Source organism: Lycorma delicatula, chromosome 9, assembly GCF_047948215.1.
Source record: "Lycorma delicatula isolate Av1 chromosome 9, ASM4794821v1, whole genome shotgun sequence".
In the NCBI taxonomy this organism is placed as follows: Eukaryota; Metazoa; Arthropoda; class Insecta; order Hemiptera; family Fulgoridae; genus Lycorma; species Lycorma delicatula.
This window is the reverse complement of record NC_134463.1, coordinates 40,399,362-40,413,766: the sequence shown is the minus strand read 5'-3', so window position 1 is coordinate 40,413,766 and position 14,405 is coordinate 40,399,362. Positions and strand designations below refer to the sequence as shown.

General features: G+C 31.0%; 1 protein-coding gene across 16 annotated transcripts in view; it reads left to right on the top strand.

Annotated features, from left to right (window-relative positions):
- Nucleotides 1-14,405, top strand: part of tmod (tropomodulin) — a 443,143-nt gene that overhangs the window by 85,961 nt on the left and 342,777 nt on the right. For 13 of the 16 annotated variants that reach the window (XM_075375729.1, XM_075375732.1, XM_075375731.1 and 10 more), the window contains exons 1-2: nucleotides 10,031-10,182; nucleotides 11,165-11,387. The exons of 1 other annotated variant lie outside the window; for it this stretch is intronic. In XM_075375729.1, coding sequence (XP_075231844.1) covers nucleotides 11,271-11,387 — 117 coding nt within the window. In that variant the 5' untranslated portion in view covers nucleotides 10,031-10,182; nucleotides 11,165-11,270. Of the gene's footprint in view, nucleotides 1-10,000; nucleotides 10,183-11,164; nucleotides 11,388-14,405 lie in introns of those variants that run through there. 2 more of the 16 variants (XM_075375720.1, XM_075375721.1) reach the window with 2 other exon arrangements.

The window sequence follows — 14,405 nt, the reverse complement described above, 5'->3', positions numbered from 1 at the left end:
CCTATTAACCAATTGACAAAACTGCAGCCGGCTGGCGTAGTCACCAGGCTGGAGATGTTGCACTTTCTGAATATGAAAAGGATGCAATCCATTATTATTTAATGTCCTCCATACTCTACTTTGTTAAATGTTGAGCCGTGTTGCAATTAATCGTGTGCTCGTTGCCGGACTACTTTGAACCATCTGCAGAATTTTATTAAAAATTCTAATAAATACTTTAAGATTTGGTACAACACGACCAGGATACCTATGTCGATATTCCGTAACCGCTGCCGCAGCACTTCCATTGCAAAATCCATAGATGAAAATCATGTCGGCATATTCGGCATTAGTGAAGATACGCGGCATTTTTCAAAACAAAACTAAACAGAATTTCAGTTTTTAACAGACTTTTTATGCACTGTAAAATGAATACAAAATTAACTTCTTAACAGTTTTCTGAAATTTTTACGATAAGAATTCGACGTAATACTGCAAACACGATTGATCAGCAAAAGGTTATTTAACACATTACCACAATTAACTGACAACAATGAGTAGTACTTAAAAAAAATTGTGATGAAAAAAATCGGTGTTGCCAACTTGTTTTTTGTAGGTCTAAAATTATTGTACCTACTAGACACATGTTTTCTTTTTTTTGTAACATTTTCTTCTAAGTTTTCGTCGGTTTTGTTTTTAATAAGAGTCGATATGTTTAAAATTTTATTTGTTTTCTGTTGACATTATTTACATCAATCTTCTTATAATTAAATTTTCTACAATTTATGTTTAAAAATGTGTTATTTATTGCCAATTTAACAACATTATTGTACGTCAAACGTAAAAAATATGTTTTTTGACCCTATTTGTGGCGTTTTACATGAGATATCATAGAAACTAAGAGAGATACAGTTCTGAAAACTATTTTTTTCGATTTCCCACCTCAAAAACCATAAGAAACAATTGAAATTTCTCCTTAATTGACCTTTCCAGAATTTCAGAAAGCCTTAATTTACCCGGAAGAACTGAAACTCGGGCGAAATCTTTCACCCTGTATAACTCGCTAACGAAGCGTTTTCGGACCTATGATTATATGAACTTTTTTCTTATTTTTAGCGTCTAGAATGAGTTGTCAAAGTATTGCCCTATCCTCCTGAATCACTCTGTATGTCTATACTTTCCGAATACTTTTTAACAGAAACGTAGTTTTTCTTATATAGATTATACAGAGTGTCCTAAAGTTTCGTAACATGTTCTTCTGGTGAAAATAATGAAAATCGTTCATATAAATATAGATCTGAAAAGTTTTGTTTTTTAAATTACGGTTAGCGAAAGATTTCGTGCGGACTTCAGCACTTTTAATAAAATGAAGCCCTACTGTAATCTTTGGGGCCCAAATCAAGGAGTAAAGTTGGTGGTTTCTTGTATAATTAATTTGAGCTGTGAAATAGGATAAAATAGGTTTCAGAACTATAACTCCTGTAGTTTTGTTAAGATATCTGACGTAAACCACAAAATTCGTGTCGAAAATAAAATTTTCTTTAGGTTTGTAGTACAATAGATTTGTTAAATGACTACTAAATGTAAAATATTTAGTAATAAAACTTGTAGAAAATTTAATTCTGAGAAAATTAATGTAAATACAGCTAATAAAAAGTAAATATAAACTTTTAAAAATCGGTTTTATATTGAGGTAAAACAGAAGAAAAATAGACAGAAAATTCATACCCGTACCTAATAAAAATGATTCTTAATATAGTAAAGCAAAAAAATAAAATACATGAAAAGATAAATGGTAACAGAATAACAAACCTCAGTTACAGTAATTCTTCGAAAATCCCTCCTTCATAATGTACACGTCATTCTGCCCAATGTAAAATATTTCCGGCAGCTTTCCGTATCATCTCAGGATTTTTTTTGTAATAGCATTTCGTATTTTAGTGAGTAACTCTTCTTCGTGGGACAATACTAAAAAAATAACTTACAAAGACCAAAACCGAAATCAGTGAATTTTTTCAAATTTTTTAATTTAAATATTTTTTTTTTGTCTTCAGTCATTTTACTGGTTTGATGCAGCTCTCCAAGATTCCCTATCTAGTGCTAGTCGTTTCATTTCAGTATACCCTCTACATCCTACATCCCTAAAAATTTGTTTTACATATTCCAAACGTGGCCTGCCTACAGAATTTTCCCCTTCCACTATTAAAGCGACTATTTCAGGATGCCTTAGTATGTGGTCTATAAGTCTGTCTCTTCTTTTAACTATATTTTTCCAAATGCTTCTTTCTTCATCTATTTGCCGCAATACCTCTTCATTTGTCACTTTATCCAGCCATCTGATTTTTAACATTCTCCTATAGCGCCACATTTCAAAAGCTTCTAATCTTTTCTTCTCAGATACTCCGATCGTCCAAGTTTCACTTCCATATAAAGCGACACTCCAAACATACACTTTCAAAAATCTTTTCCTAACATTTAAATTAATTTTTGATGTAAACAAATTATATTTCTTACTGAAGGCTCGTTTAGCTTGTGCTATTCGGCATTTTATATCGCTCCTGCTTCGTCCATCTTTAGTAATTCTACTTCCCAAATAACAAAATTCTTCTACCTCCATAATCTTTTCTCCTCCTATTTTCACATTCAGCGGTCCATCTTTGTTATTTCTACTACATTTCATTACTTTTGTTTTGTTCTTGTTTATTTTCATGCGATAGTTCTTGCGTAGGACTTCATCTATGCCGTTCATTGTTTCTTCTAAATCATTTTTACTCTCGGCTAGAATTACTATATCATCAACAAATCGTAGCATCTTTATCTTTTCACCTTGTACTGTTACTCCGAATCTAAATTGTTCTTTAACATCATTAACTGCTTCGTTCATGTAAAGATTAAAAAGTAACGGAGATAGTGAACATCCTTTTCGGACTCCCTTTCTTATTACGGCTTCTTTCTTATGTTCTTCAATTACTATTGCTGTTTGGTTCCTGTACATGTTATCAATTGTTCTTCTATCTCTCTATTTGAACCCTAATTTTTTTAAAATGCTGAACATTTTATTCCAGTCTACGTTATCGAATGCCTTTTCTAGGTCTATAAACGCCAAGTATGTTGGTTTGTTTTTCTTTAATCTTCCTTCTACAATTTAAATATAATTTTGATAAATTAAATATCCTAATATTTTAAATTTTGATTTAAAGTTTTAAAAGCTCAATTTATTAAATTTTTTTTTCAATTTCAACGATTTGTACCGTATTAACGAACTGATCCACATGTAGATAAAAATAAAAATTAAGAAACACTAATTATAATTAATAAATAAGTACGTGTTTGTTCATTTAAATTCATGTACTTGTAGCACCTTCTAGTACAAGGGTTCTCAAAGTGCGTAGAGAATACAAATTATTCTTTTTATTCGTTAGTGACCGTGCCAAGCCGCAACAAGGACCGATTTTCGTTCCTGAAAATCGGACTTCATAATGAGCAATGAAAATAGGTGGACCTAGTACCTTTGGCGAGAGTACTAAGTCCAGAATGAGGATAAAATCAATTTCCGTACGAAGGGTTGATATAACTTCTTTGTATAAGTCATTTTATCATGACGAGAGAAACTACCGATTATAGGGCTACATATTATCCATTTTAAATAAACTGTAATTTAACCTAGATTACAAGATATCTTTCAAATGAGAAATCCTAGCATCATTCTCGTTTTTACTGTCATGCTGTGTTGCTCCATGCCATCGAAAAATGCCAAATAACATATTCTTAAAATTATTGTATCGTTATAGATGATATTTAAAGAAATATTTGAGCGAAACCATAAAAATGTTATACCGACGGGGCCTGGTAAGAATGCCAAGTCGGTGGGTAGTGTAAGAGACGAAGAAATGTTTTTATGTATGTATGGATACATACATAATGTTTTTATGTATATTTTTGTGTGTTTTTTTGTAAAATGTCCTTCTTTATTTTTTGCTGTAACTCACGTGTACGTTTCTATGCACCGTAAAAATAATGATGAACTGCAATAAGCGTTCTGTTTTTTCGTAGAAAGTATTCCTAAGTAATCTCTGATAATAGGCGCTTCATTAAATATACCCTAGAAGTATCTGCTTAAAAAAAAATTACGCAGCTACTACTTTGTATATTAGCGTTAGGAAGAGTAGTCTAAACGGAAAACGTCCGCCCTGCCTGAAACTTAGAAATCTTATGTCTAAATGGGTATAGGAAACAAATCATTTTAAACATTCGGTTCATGTACAGCAGCAAAATTATTATTAATATTTTATTCACTGTCGATTTCATCGTCACTACTTTGGTTAGAACAGAATTAACGTACCAAAAGTTTATTTACTATAATTCATATGCCGTTGCGTTATTTTTCTCACATATATATACAGAATGATTCCAGATCTCTCAGAAGATGATTCTGTAGCTAAAAATAAGAAAAAGTACATATAAACATAGGTCAGAAAACGGTTCGTTAACGAGTTTCAGCTTGCGAAATATTTAGCCCTGTTTTCTGCTCCCTCTGTGAATTTAAACCGTACCAAGGTTCTTGGGGGTACAAATCGAGGAGTAAATTTAGTGCTTCCTTATGATTTTTTATCTGAGTAAGAGTCCTCCTAGACCTTCTATTTTACTTACGGTTTGGCGTACGAAATGATCCAAATTTTTTTTTGACAATAATCGTTTAGGCTAATAATTATTAACGTGTTTTATGATGGCAGACGTTACAGTAGTTTATGAATATTAGTTTTTTTCTCTTTCCGAGTGCGCTGTTTGTGTATCGTTTCAAGATGGCTGACAAAGGAAGAGTTGCCGTTGTGTAAAGACCGTTTTTTAATGAAACGAAAAGCTTGGTGCTTAAACAAAGAATGTTACGTACACATTTTCAAACTCAGCAGTCGTCCTCATTTAAAATAATACGTAGACTTTAAAAAAATTTAATAATTATGATTGAGTATTTGAAAGTAAGCACGAACGGCCTGCAGATGTTCGTTCTCCACAGAATGTCAAAGATGTTAGATTAGCATTGCTAAGGAGCCCGGGAAAATCTACAATCAGCAGCACAATTTGGGATTTATAGGCGATCTGTGCAGCGAATCTTAAAAAGTGATTTAAATTTGTATCCGTACAAAATAAAAGTGTTATCTAAATTAAGGTTAGAATGGCATTCGCTGAATGGGCTGTGAACCAAGACATTGTTGAACAATGTTTGGTTTTCAGATAAGGCACATTTTCACCTAGACGTGGTTGTTAATAAACAAAATGTGCGTTTTTGGGTTTCTGAAAATCCACACGAGCATCATTAAAAGGTGCTCTACCTCCAAGAATTACGGTATGGACTCTATCTCAAGTCGTGGGGTAATAAGGCCATTCTTTTTTGAACAGATATTGAACAGTGAACTTTATCTAAACATGTTGCTTAGTAATTTTGTTCCTCGGCTTCCTTTCAAAAGGGTTTCAATTAGAAAACGAGTAGTTCATGCAGGATGGAACCAGACCACACACAGCTGATTTTGTTTTAGACTTTCTGCATCCAAATTTTAACGCGTCATTTCAAACCGATTTCCTAATCGTCTTGCGAGTGGGCAGAACTGGCCCCCGAACACTCTTGATTTGAATCCGTGTGATTATTTTCTTTGGGGATTTTTAAAAGAAAATATTTTCACGTAACATCCTCGTGAAAGGCCTAATTTTAGGCCTCAGATTAATAGTAGAAGGAAGATTAAAGAAAAACAAACCAACATACTTGGCGTTTATAGACCTAGAAAAGGCTTTCGATAACGTAGACTGGAATAAAATGTTCAGCATTTTAAAAAAATTAGGGTTCAAATACAGAGATAGAAGAACAATTGCTAACATGTACAGGAACCAAACAGCAACAATAACAATTGAAGAACATAAGAAAGAAGCCCTAATAAGAAAGGGAGTCCGACAAGGATGTTCCCTATCTCCGTTACTTTTTAATCTTTACATGGAACTAGCAGTTAATGATGTTAAAGAACAATTTAGATTCGGAGTAACAGTACAAGGTGAAAAGATAAAGATGCTACGATTTGCTGATGATATAGTAATTCTAGCCGAGAGTAAAAAGGATTTAGAAGAAACAATGAACGGCATAGATGAAGTCCTACGCAAGAACTATCGCATGAAAATAAACAAGAACAAAACAAAAGTAATGAAATGTAGTAGAAATAACAAAGATGGACCGCTGAATGTGAAAATAGGAGGAGAAAAGATTATGGAGGTAGAAGAATTTTGTTATTTGGGAAGTAAAATTACTAAAGATGGACGAAGCAGGAGCGATATAAAATGCCGAATAGCACAAGCTAAACGAGCCTTCAGTAAGAAATATAATTTGTTTACATCAAAAATTAATTTAAATGTCAGGAAAAGATTTTTGAAAGTATATATTTGGAGTGTCGCTTTATATGGAAGTGAAACTTGGACAATCGGAGTATCTGAGAAGAAAAGATTAGAAGCTTTTGAAATGTGGTGCTATAGGAGAATGTTAAAAATCAGATGGGTGGATAAAGTGACAAATGAAGAGGTATTGCGGCAAATAGACGAAGAAAGAAGCATTTGGAAAAATATAGTTAAAAGAAGAGACCGACTTATAGGCCACATACTAAGGCATCCTGGAATAGTCGCTTTAATATTGGAAGGACAGGTAGAAGGGAAAAATTGTGTAGGCTGGCCACGTTTGGTATATGTAAAACAAATTTTTAGGGATGTAGGATGTAGAGGGTATACTGAAATGAAACGACTAGCACTAGATAGGGAATCTTGGAGAGCTGCATCAAACCAGTCAAATGACTGAAGACAAAAAAAAAAACATCCTCGTACAGTGCTGAAACTACGAATGCTGACCATTGAGGCGTGCGAGATAACCGAGGATATGTGTCGTCGGGCTATTAACAACATAGTAATTCATGTTAGAGAAGTTGCTAGATGTGTGGTGGTCATATTGAACATGTGATAAACAAAAAATAATCTTCAGGTATATAAAGTAAATGCCTTGTATTTTACTTTTCTGTATTGTGATTAAAATAAATATTTTTTAACAAAATCAAATGTTGGATCAGTTCGTGCACCACTCTGTAGATTTTAAGAAAAACGGGATAAAATATGAAAAGGGTTTGTCAGAAAGTATGCTTTTTCAGGTATGGCATAAATAACTTTGTAATTTATCAATAAATAAATAAAAATTTCTAGTTAGCTTTGTAGAGAATTTAATTCTGAGAAAATTGAAACGTCTTTACAATTAGACAAAAATTTGAGAAGTTCAACTTTAATTAGAAACAAAACACAAATTGGTTCTGAAAAGTGATACGATTTTAAACAGAACAATTTTCATACAAATGCTTAAAATTTTTAAATCTGAAAGACATCCTAAAACAAAGTAATAATTTATATTTTTTCATAGTTTGACAATAAACAGCTGATCAGTAATTATGTTTAGTGTCTAGCATTTGAATATTCATTTGAACGGAGTTTGTGCTGTTATTGTTAGTTCAGTCTTTCTCAGATTTGTGATACCACAAATCTGTTTTCATTTGGAGAGTTGACGGACATGTTATTACTTTATGGTAGATAAATAAAAATGGCTGCTGTGAGTGAATACCGGGAAAATTATCAAGATCGAAGTTGCCAGTTGGGTTGCACATTCAGTAACAGTGACTGTGTTGGTTAAGCCGCTGTGCCGTACACTATCGCACCCCTTAAAAAATTGAAATTCAAAAAGCCCGAAAATGGTGTTTAGATATGTCTGAAGAGTATTTGCAAGCCCATATCTAGTTAATATTTTGTTTAGTGTAGTCGGATATGAGGGAAATTTGTAATCATTGTCCAACATTTTCTTTTTTGCTTTATTCTTCACCCCTTTCAAGGTCAAATTTTGAAAAATTTAGAAATTGGTTTTTAGATATTTACGTGAAAGTTACATACATCAAAAATCAAGTTGATATCTTCATTTGTTACAGTTTTTTTTTTTTTTTTGTCTTCAGTCATTTGACTGGTTTGATGCAGCTCTCCAAGATTCCCTATCTAGTGCTAGTCGTTTCATTTCAGTATACCCTCTACATCCTACATCCCCAACAATTTGTTTTACATACTCCAAACGTGGCCTGCCTACACAATTTTTCCCTTCTACCTGTCCTTCCAATATTAAAGCGACTATTCCAGGATGCCTTAGTATGTGGCCTATAATTCTGTCTCTTCTTTTAACTATATTCTTCCAAATGCTTCTTTCTTCATCTATTTGCCGCAATACCTCTTCATTTGTCACTTTATCCACCCATCTGATTTTTAACATTCTCCTATAGCACCACATTTCAAAAGCTTCTAATTTTTTCTTCTCAGATACTCCGATTGTCCAAGTTTCACTTCCATATAAAGCGACACTCCAAACATACACTTTCAAAAATCTTTTCTTGAGATTTAAATTAATTTTTGATGTAAACAAATTATATTTCTTACTGAAGGCTCGTTTAGCTTGTGCTATTAGGCATTTTATATCGCTCCTGCTTCGTCCATCATTTGTTACAGATAAATTAAAAATATCTGATGTGGACAACACATGACTTCCTTGTACACCAATTAAATTATATATACTGCATTGTGATGGACAACACGTTGCATTACATTTTTATGTGGTGTCCGTATCAGAATCTTATATTAGTCTATACATTAATTTTGTTTCACGTCGTGAGAACGTGTCGGATTGGGTAATCTGTACACATCGGTTGGAATTCGACTTCATGTACATATTTTTTTAAAATTTAAATATACTGATTTATTAATAATTATTAACCTCTGTAAAAATATTTGAATTAAAAGGAAAAGTATATAAAATTTTATTTCACTAATAACTTTCGATTTTTTTTTTTTTCAATAAGAGGTTAATAATTATTAATAAATCAATATATTTAAATTAAAAAAAAAGTTTAAAAAAAGGAGATGAAGTAGAATTCGAACCGATGTGCCTTCCCCTTGTAAAGTACAAATATTTCATTAATTAAAATTTTATTTGGCTAGAACTCTGCAACCAATTAAAATAAGAACCATTTATGATACATCGTTGAAAAGCTCTCAATGAGAGCTTATTACTACAGTTAAGAAAAAGTCTAAAATCCAATTTCTTTTTGGATTTTGGGCTTTTGTTATTTTTGATCCAGTCGATTGCAATCAAAAGGGAGGGTGCACAACTAGATGCTACAACAGTCCTAAATCCAAAATTTCAACATGCTACAGCTAATTGTTTTTGAGTTATGCAAAATGTATACGTACGTATAGACGTCACACTGAAACTAGTAAAAATGGATTCAGGAATGGTGAAAATGGATATTTCCGTTGAAATCTTAAAACCGAAATATTTCGCCGTCACAATATTTCCTTTACTTCGTACAAGGAAGTAAAAAATAGCCGAGTTTGAAAAAAAAAATCAAAATCCATTTTAACACTTCAAACTTGACATTTCAAAAAATCCTTTCTTAGTGTGCACTTCTACCGTAAGAAGAACATGTACACAAATTTTTATCAATTTATCTTCAGTAGTTTTTGCTGGGCGTTGAAGAATCTGTCAGTCAGGACAAGTTACTTTATAGGTACAGATACTATGTGTGACCGTGCGTGCCTGCGCGTACGAATGCTTTTTAAAAATAATGGAATGTATACATTTTAATTTTTCTGCTTTTAGACGAAGTGTTTTCTTTAAAATGAAGTGTTGATCGGCACTTCATATTATAAGACAGAGTGTAAAGTAACAAATCTAATGTAGATAACGCCCACGCGATGGGGCAAATCCAAATTCAAACGCTTCTGTTTTTTTTTTTTATTACAGCATTACGGATCGTTGCTATAACATAAGAAAAGTAGGGAGGGAAGTATAGAAACAGAATCGTGCGTTGTAGAGAGGTTCCCAAAATATGGCAGGTCTATAATAATTTGCCGCTACTGTGGAAAGATGCGAGAATAAGAGAGAGTAATAATAGTGTGACGAAGAGAGTAAAGGGTGCTTTACCGCAACTCCAGATCTATTCGTTACTTTTAGCCACCGACCATCAACTCTAATTCGATCAGTTGCAAGTGTCGCCTTAACCAGTCGGTGCTCTCGTGTAGAAGTAGATATAATCAGTATTTTTTTTTCCGTTTCTGACATATTTCACGTGAATTTACATACATTATTTACACAGTGTACAGTTTTAATTACTTTAATTCATTAATTTTTTTTAATATAATAGATTACAATGACAAAAAATTTACAAATATTTTTACATAATCGCCAAAAATTTTTATTTTTTAACATTTTTATATTAAATGTACTGTATTTTTATTTGTTTTATTTTTTATAATTCAAAAATACATTAATTATTTTTATAAACAAAAAAATATACACACTTTCAATTAACCGTACTTTCTTTTATAATTTCTTTTCCGATTCGATTAAAATAAAAATTTATGTAAATTTTTCTTCATTTATACTACTTTTAAATATTTCTCCTCTCACTACGTTGTAAAATATTAGTCTGTTCTTTTATGATTTGGCGTCGACTAGTATTATTATTTAAACTGACATTGCTGTAAACAATTTTATGAAACTATTAAACAAATTTAAAAAAAAAGGACGACATTTTATCTTTACAATTTATTGAATTTAAAAAAAAAATAAAAATTTGAATTTATTTTTACATTATTTTTGTTTTATAAAGTTTAAAAAAGAATTAAAAGTCCAAATTTTATTTATAATTTGTAAGTACGCTATATGAAAATAAAGTACCAAATTCCTGAAAATTTTAATTAGTTTTTAACTAAAATGATGAAACAAAACAGAAGATAATTGAGTAAATTTTTTTGGAATTTTTTATACGTTAAAAAAAGTAGAAAATAGTATCGTTCAGTCGGTTAATTATTTATTATATTATGATTATAATATTTACGCAAATTTGGTTTTGATTTTTTTTTAAATATCTCAAGAAAAGTATTTAAACTATTAATAATAAGTTAATAGAAATTAAATTAAATTAAAGTTTATTCATAATTTTCGGTTAATAATTTTATTATTAATATATTTACTAAACATATATCCTAAAATTTTCTGGCTCATGTTTTATAGATTTTAATCTTTAAGATATGTCGGGTTCTTTTTTTATATTCATTATTAACTGATTTTTAACAGGTTTTTGTTAATAATATTATTTTTTTCAATTAAAGTACTTTATTATCGGTGTGATAAGTGTTAAGTGGATATTTTTTATTTTATTTTCATTTAAAAATTTTAAAACATGGGTACGGAAGAAGTAATTCAAGAATGGAATACTACTACAACAGTGACGAAGAAAAGCACACGACGAAGTGTAACAAAGAAGAATTCACCGTTTATTGTACCAAACAATCATCAGGTCAGGGTTTGGATCGTACTGTAAATATATATGTTTTAACATTTGTGTGTGTGTGTGTGTGTGTGTGTGTGTGTGTGTGTGTGTGTGTGTGTGTGTGTGTGTGTGTGAGCGCGCGCATTTATTTTTAACTGGCTTGAAAAATAAGAGATTTTCTCAATACGATCAGTAGATCTATGAATATATATGTTTGTTTTATTCATACAGCAACCGATTAGACGCTTAATAACAGTTAACGATGGATTTTAATGAATTTTGTATCGTGTTAAAAATGCTATGCCCTAGCTGAGACTCGAATCCAAAACCTCTGAAGAAAGGCAGAGACGCTACCACTTTTTCACGAAAATCGACGGAATGTCAATGTTGTATGTTCAAGTGCTACTCTTCAAAAAAATGCACTAATCTTGTTCATTTTTTTAGAATAATTTCATTTATTACCCTTTGGTACATATAATATATAAATTATAATTTCGCTTACCGACCGATGTAATTAATTATTATGTTCTAGCGGTTTCGGAAGTTATTTTTCCATCTTCAGGAACATGTGATAAACTTGTATATAATTATTTACTTCACATATTAATTTGATGAATATTAAAATTAAAATAAAATAAAATTTCCGTAAATGTAACAATTGATCGTCAAGTTATAAAATAAGTCGTACATTTGTACGTCTAGTCGATAAAAGCGTCTCAATTGTTATCTGTATGTTTATTGATAATTGAGATGCCTTTATTGACTAGACGTACAAATGTATGACTTATTTTATAACTTGACGATCGATTGTTATATTTATGGACATTTTATTTTATTTTTATTTTAATATTCAGCAAATTAATATGTGAAATGAATACTTATATACAAGTTTATCAGATGTTACTGAAGACAAGAAAATAACTTCCGAAAGCGCTAGAACATAATAATTAATTACATTGGTTGGTAACCGAAAATATAATTTATATATATAATTTTTTTTTTTTGGAGAAGATTTTTCTAACTTTCTCAAAGTAAAGTTTTTTTGAAGGAAAAATTATACTCGGTCTTGATGATTTTCAAATGTTTATGTTCTGTCATCGTTAATCATTTTTGGATTGTTATAGCGCAATTGTTTATACCTTCAAATCATTTTGGTAATCAAAATATTTTCATCTTCCTCTCCAGTATCTTTTAAGAAAATTGAATGGAAAACATTAGGTAAAAGGAAAAAAATTAAAGAATTTTCCCACATTACAGGACGCATCAGACATCAAGTAGTTATTTCTCTACGTTTGTCACTTACGTATTTCTTTCTAATTTTTTGTCTTCCTTACAAAAGTTTTATTTCATATAAACGGTTTCTTTTTTTAGGTCTGCCTATATTTAAAAAAAATATAACTAATCAAAGTAAATTTTTAAAAATATCAAAATTCCTGGAAATTAAGAAGGAATAGTATTACTAAATTCATTAAAATTATTAACATTTTAAAGTTAACACCAAGTTAAGGATTAGTAAGTTGAATAGTAAGGATTTTCGTTATTTTATTTCGTTTCCTTTTGCCTCGCTTAAACACATGACCTTCAAATTACGGTCATAATGACTGGATATACATAGCTGAATACTCCGAACAATATTAATAACAATTGATACCACAGATAAAGAAACGTTAACGTTCCAACTTGCAGAATCATAACGAACCAAGCTTCTAACTTGCTCCATTCAAATTTTTTCGACCTTAAATTGAGCATAATTCAAGAAGGACTCAACCAATCTTCATCAAATTTTTTTATGCACAACTTCATATACATTCCCTTTCCTTTTCCTGTTTAGCCTCCGGTAACTACCGTTTAGATAATTCTTCAGAGGATGAATGAGGATGATATGTATGAGTGTAAATGAAGTGTAGTCTTGTACATTCTCAGTTCGACCATTCCTGAGATGTGTGGTTAATTGAAACCCAACCACCAAAGAACACCGGTATCCACGATCTAGTATTCAAATCCGTGTAAAATAACTGGCTTTACTAGGACTTGAACGCTGGAGCTCTCGACTTACAAATCAGCTGATTTGGGAAGACGCGTTCACCACTAGACCAACCCGGTGGGTTGACTTCATATACATTAGATATACACTACTACACCATATCTAAATTTCAATGAAATTGATGTAGTTTTGAAGATTTTTGAGCTAAAAATTTTATAAATAAATATATAAGAAAACCCCAGTGTAAGAGAATGGTATTTTCATACTCCTTATACCTCTAAACGTAAAGAAAATTCATTTTCACACCCAATCCCACCATGCAACTGAAAGTAATACCGTAATTTTCCACGAAAAGTCGATAAAAACAAATTGAAAAGTTTAGTTTTTTGATTTTTAATAAGTTTCGCAAGTCTGTTTTATTATTATTATTTCTACAAACCTCTGTGGCAGGGTAGTAGCATTTTTTCGCCCCATCTTTAAGGATCTGGGCTCGTATCCCGCTCAGGCTACGGTAATTCTTTATACGCTAAAAAAAATCATCCATCCTAAATTGATTGTAGTCGGATGTATGCTTATTATTGCTTTGAGGAAAAAGTAATTAAATTAATTTCTTTGTATCATCTATGGATCCTTCTTTGTTTCCTTTACGACCAGTACTCATTTTTTCTCTAACTAAAGAGAAAGATTTTGGGGGAAAAATTCTCTTCCCCTTTTTCCTTTTGGTTTTCCCTGAAAACTCTATAAACTTTTTATTTTTTTTCAGAAAATATTTCGGTCCAAAAGTTATTTTTCTTTAATATTTAATTTCTTTTGATATTTTCGATTTCTTCAAACCAGTTATTTTTAGTTTTTTTATTTAAAAAGATTCTTTTTGTTAATTTATTGCTCCATCGTTTTTTTTAAGTGTCCGTAAAAGCTTAATCTTCTTTTTCTTAGATTCCATTATTTTTTTTTAATTTTTGGTAAATTTCTTCATTAAATCTTAGATATATTGATAATTTTTACATCTGATTTTTATAAAAACTTTCTTTATAGATTATTTTTTCCTGTTTCGATTCTTA